Consider the following 5,634-nt stretch of genomic DNA (forward strand, 5'->3'; position numbering starts at 1 on the left):
TCAATGAGGATATCTCCTCATTATGCCTGAGAACATGGCCATCTATGCTTTCAGATGGCCTGGTTCTGACCTAGGCTTTGCCAAGTGCAAACCACTTGGTGTGTACTGGGTGGTCCTTGCATGTGCACACATCTGTGCTGTGCCCCTCGTGAGCTAAAGGGAGAATTTGTCAAGGGGCACCTGATCTGCCCTGGGTAGATTACCCTGCTTTACCAAAACAAATTTCCCTCTCATCCCTATAGGGAAATCACCATGAGTTTAATTAAAGTATGTGAGTTCTGTGCGGTGGTTTTAGTAGTAGGAGGAGAATATGGCTATTATTTGGATTTTAGTGCCCTTTCTCGCAAAACTAATTAGAATAATTAGCTACATTTCTGTTTCATTTCAGCTTTCTGACTTTTTCTTCTTTTCTTTTTTTCCTTTTCCTGTTCATGCTGGGAAAACTTTCTTTTTCTGTCTTACTCTGTCGCCTCCAAGGAAAAATCCACCCAAACGGTAAAAGTCTAAACGTGTACGTCTTGATAATGCTGTCTTTTACTGTTTCTAGTTTTCCATCAGTGATACAAGGAGAAATATTTCAGAGGGTTATTTCAGGGGTTAGAGTAATTGTAAAAGGTGTGTTTGGTTCAGAAAACTTCATCTGTGTTTAGCTGGGCCTTAACTGCTGCCCTTCTGCATCGCAGCGCAGAAGCTGCCCTTAAATGCTGTGAGAAGTCACAGCTGCATCCGTACCTTTATAGCTGGTGTGAAGTGAGGTGCTGTGTGCAGCCTTGCACTCACTGCTGTGTCTGTCCCTGGCGCAGCCCCCCACGGAAGCACATCGTGGACACCTACACGGAGTTCTACCACACGCCCACGCACAGCGACGCCAGCAAGAAGCGGCTGATCGAGGACACCGAGGACTGGCACCCCCGCACCGGCACCACCCAGTCCCGCTCCTTCCGCATCCTCGCCCAGATCACCGGCACGGATCACAGTGAGTGCCTCGGGGCAGGGGCAGTAATGGGCAGTTCCCCTGCACAGACTGGGTTTTTAAAGCTGGGACTCAGGGGAGAGAGAGAAAGGGAAATAGTACTCTAAAATATTTCCCTCTAAATATTACTCTAAAATAGATAATAAAGTAAAACCCTTCCATTACTAAGTCCATTACTAAGGATCCATTACTAAGGATTTATATATTGCTGGACATTATTCTGGATTGAGCTGAATTAAAATGTTCTAGATAAATCCTAAAATTTCAATTTCTACTCCCTAAGTTATTGAAAGATTCATATTTGTTATTTCTTTTCCCCCTGTATCACCAAAATGACGACATTCCTGATCAAATTTAGTGCTTCAGAAAAATCAGGTGTTTTCTGGCATGTGGAAGGTCTTTGTCTGTCATGCAAAAGTATGTGATCTGCAATGGTGTAACCAATCAGAAACGTAAATCCATAGCTCCTCCGTGGTTATGTTTCCACCCTCTACTTATGCTATGGTGTGATTACTTATATTGGTGGAGTGCAACAGGTGATGTGGTGAATGTCATTCCCAGTCATATAATTTTATGCTAAAACTTCGATTTCATGTTTTGCTATCAGCCATAAGTCACTGGCTGAGATTTGTAATTTTGTGTGAAGACCACCAGAAGTGCTGTCAGGGGCTTTGAGCTCTCATTCTTCAACTTTTCTCAGCTAGAGCTGCAATAATGAAGGCATTGAGGAAATTGGACCTCCTCTCTGGGGGGAGATTTGATTAAATCAGCTATTTCTAGAAGCCAGTGATAACATTTCCCAAAATAAGGGTTATTGTCCATGTGTGATAAATATTCTGACTTTGGACTTGATTGTTTTGTGGTCCTGTGTTCAGTTCCCTTCATCAGTCCTTGTAAGGGCAGAGTATGGGACCTGAACATCAAATAACATGTTATTCAGTAAAGATGAATTTATCATGTTGACACATGCTGTAAGAGAATTACTGCAACTAGATTTGCCGGCCTTAAAATCAGGACTGGGAATTTTGCATTATCCCTTGTGCAGACCTCTAGAACCTTGGTGGAAAATAGCCTGGCTGCAAACAGACGCTTGGATTATCACCTGGTAAAAACCCACTGGATGTTCATCCAAAAGAATTACCTCTTAACTTTCATTCATCTTCACCTTCTCAAATCACTTTTCTCAATGCCAACATGGAGAGTGGGCCAGGGGGAAGGGCAGAGACCAGCAGGACCACTCTTCAGCAGTCCTACTAGCAAAGGGGCTCTTGAAGTTCATGGACATAACTCCTGTCCATTGGGGCGGATTTAGAATCAAAGAATCCTAACGAGCCTTGTTGTCATTTGCTGCTGTAGTGAATGCATTGGCACAGCAGAGAATGTCAGTATTGTGGTACAGTGTCTCTAGTGCCCTAGAAAATAAAAATTTTCTGTTTTCCTTCAGTGAAAGAACCAGAAAATGAAGCTGGGAAGAAGACTAAGTGAGTTTACATTTTTATTACTTTAATACATTGCATGTTTTAATTCTTAACTTGTAATGTTTGGTGCACTTGTGTGACATCTGGGTGTTTTAAAATGTTCCTTCCCTTTTTGCCTTTTACTTCAGCATGTCAAAATCAAGATCTTTTTCTCCATAGACAAACTTTTTTAAAAGGTGTTGGTGCAGTCCAGTAGTAATGTTTGTGCAGGAGTTTGTGTAGAGATTTTTTGCAAACTTGAACCGGTTAGGCTGCCTGTATGAGGTCAGCTTGTGTTTTCCTTTTGCAAGTCTTATCAGACATTTTTGATTTGTGAGTGTGGATCTGATTGCAAGACATAGCTGGGACGTATTGCTCTTCTGGCTGCAAGTGAGGGTCAGCTGTCTCCTTGCTTTGGGATAAGCAGTGTTCAAAAGGACCACCAACCTTTGGCTAAATCTAATGGCTCTTGAAGTCAGTGAGACTTTCTTTACTGACTTTCTGACTTTGACTAACACTGGATCCAGCTTTTTGACAGAGAGGAAGACAATGCGATAGAAATAGTGCATGGAGTTTGCATGCTCACTTGTGAAACTGCTTAAGACAAACTTTCTTTCTTTCTTATTTTTCTTCTATCACTTCTTTTCACAGGGAAAAGGTTCCCATCCACGTCCTTAGCCCCAAATATACAAAATTACGTGACTGGCACCATGAAGTCTCAGCACGTGTTCTTAATGTCCAGTGATTTTACCCAAGTTGCAAAAGCAAAATAAAAACAGTTCCTTCCTTTCTTCTTTTCCATCTGCTTTGCAAAAAAAAAAACAAAAAAAAAAGAAAAAAGAAAATGTGTTTCAGTAGCCTTTCTGCAAGAGAAATTCTAGCCTTTTCTATACTTTTCTAACACTTTCCTACTGATGTGTAAAAAATGAGATGAAATGTTTTTGTGCTAATCATTAGTTGACAAAAAATACATATTTAAATCTTAACAACTTGGGTGGCTGAATCTCCCAATGTGGGGGAGGAGGAGATGGCTGTTTCAGTTCTTTTTTCTGCCTGAAAGAAATCATTTGCATTGCTGAGTTTGAGTTACTGTAGGCTGTTAGAAAGCAGAAAATTTTGATCAAATGAATAAGAAATTGTGTTGCCTTGATTCTGGGGCTGGGGGAAGATGAAGAGGGGATTGTATGCACTTATTTCAAGTTATCATACTTACCAGGAAAACTGTCTTGGATTTCATTAGATTTTCAGCAGGTCAGTTTTAGAGTGGTTGTAAATGTTTTACAAAGTACAGTAAGAAGACAGACTGCTTTTAAGCAAAGAAAAGAAAAATTAAAAAAATTATTTTCCAATGTTTTGAATTGAAGTGAAAGCTCAATATAAGGATTCTGCTGCTTAGACTAGTAATATGTTCATGTTTTGGAAAACTTAAAAAACAATAATTGAGCAGAATGTTGCTGTGTAAGAGCTTCAACACATTTTCTAGCAGGGACAAGATTAGACAGTAATATTTATTTATTTACAGAGTGAAGGTTATAGGCTTTCTTGTGTTTATGAAAGCTTCACAGCCCTGTGGTTCTCATGTAAAATAATGTATTATAGTAGCTACACATCCCTTAATTTATGCATTTTGAAGCTTGGAGAGTATTTTAATAAAAGTTGCTTTTATCTTAGCTCTGTCTGTTTTTCTTTTGAGTCTCTTGGACTCCTTGAATCTTCTTCTCTTGCATGGGGCTGACATTTCATGGCACCTTCACAGCCTGTAGGGAGAGAAACAATTAAATACCTGCTGCATAGTAGAAACAGTCTGAATTGTTTAAAACTATCCCAGTGTTTTATTTCCTGATCATCTTAAAAATGGGGTATGTGTTTGTGTTGTTGCAATTGACACGAGATTTGCAGGAATCAATAAAATGATCAACCCTTATGGGAGTAAGAATTACACGAAATAAAGCTCGCTGTCAGCTTTTGCAGCGCTTGTTGAACCAGTTAACGTTTGAGACCTCAAACAAAGGTGATTGGGAAGCACATGTAAAAGCCCAGTTTCTCACAACTGCTCAATGAGAACCATTGCAATTGGTTTGGGTTTCTGCAGCTGACCTACACGCTCCTCTGATGGAATTGCTCCTGTGAACAGATGCTTCTGCAGAAGACTTGGCGGGGTTGTTTTTCTTTCCTTGCACAATGTCAGAATTTGAGAGGACCTTTGGAACCATTTTAAGTTTGATTTTCCTTTTCAGATGGTTTGTGCTACTATACAGTACAGCAGTAGCTTATGGTATTTGTCATTTTATCTTTAGGAAAAGACAAACAGAAAATGGAGACTTCAGGTAATAGATAAGTTGTCTGGCACTAACAGTCACCAATGTGGATGCCTAACACTGCACAGATTTGCCCTGGTAATGATAGCCCAAGGGATGTCACCTCTTGCACACTTTTTGGGTTAACTCCTTAGGGACAGTAGGGGAAAACATTCACTTCTGTAATTTCACAAAAGAGTGTTTGGATGAGAAGTGCCAATCAGTTTAATTTCCATTCCCCTCCATCACATAACTTGACAATGAGTCCTGTGCTACTAAACCCAAGTGTGTTACTGAGTGCACATACACCACTATATAATAATTTGATTATTGAGTATTGCAAATTAAGGTGGCAGTGTCAAGTAGTGTATTTAAATTGTTCTGCTGGGTTTATATAATTTCTTTAGGAACAGAACAAAATGTGAGCATTTCAGAGACCATCAATGCAATGAAAACTGTGAAATATTAGAAAGGTTATCACTTAGATTCTCTGTAAAGGTTTGTTTTTAAGGACAAAATGATTTGGCCTTCAGGTATTTTTATGTTCTGGAGATGTCCCTAGGTAATGAGAATATTGTCATGTTGTTATTAAGCTTACCATTATGTTTATGTATCTTACCAGCTCTTATCCTTTTGAAGGGTGAGTTGCTGTAGTGAGAAAAAGAAGAATAAACACTCTTTAAATAATCAAAATAATAGAAGCCTCTGTTTTGAGTAAAATTAAACATAGTAATAGAGTCTGTCTTTCAAGGAGATGAAAGTAGTTTGAGAGAGACAGCCAAATTATTAGTTTTCTATAAATTCATTGTAAAAACTCCACTAGTTCCAGAAGTGGTTTATGAATGCGTGAAATTAATTTCATTTATTGCTTGAAAGATGTCATCTCTTCATCCACTATCCCCATTGC

The 5,634-nt window shown here is 39.3% G+C and overlaps 1 protein-coding gene across 2 annotated transcripts in view; it reads left to right on the top strand.

Moving 5' to 3' along the window:
• PDLIM5 (PDZ and LIM domain 5) overlaps positions 1-4,100 on the top strand; it is a 76,540-nt gene extending 72,440 nt beyond the window's left edge. For both annotated transcript variants that reach the window (XM_031066422.1, XM_005418136.2), the window contains exons 5-8: positions 478-495; positions 804-976; positions 2,418-2,454; positions 3,082-4,100. In XM_031066422.1, coding sequence (XP_030922282.1) covers positions 478-495; positions 804-976; positions 2,418-2,454; positions 3,082-3,175 — 322 coding nt within the window. In that variant the 3' untranslated portion in view covers positions 3,176-4,100. The remainder of the gene's footprint in view (positions 1-477; positions 496-803; positions 977-2,417; positions 2,455-3,081) is intronic.
• The last annotated feature ends 1,534 nt before the right edge of the window (positions 4,101-5,634 follow it).

This window comes from Geospiza fortis, unplaced genomic scaffold (genome assembly GCF_000277835.1).
Source record: "Geospiza fortis unplaced genomic scaffold, GeoFor_1.0 scaffold11, whole genome shotgun sequence".
Classification (NCBI taxonomy): Eukaryota; Metazoa; Chordata; class Aves; order Passeriformes; family Thraupidae; genus Geospiza; species Geospiza fortis.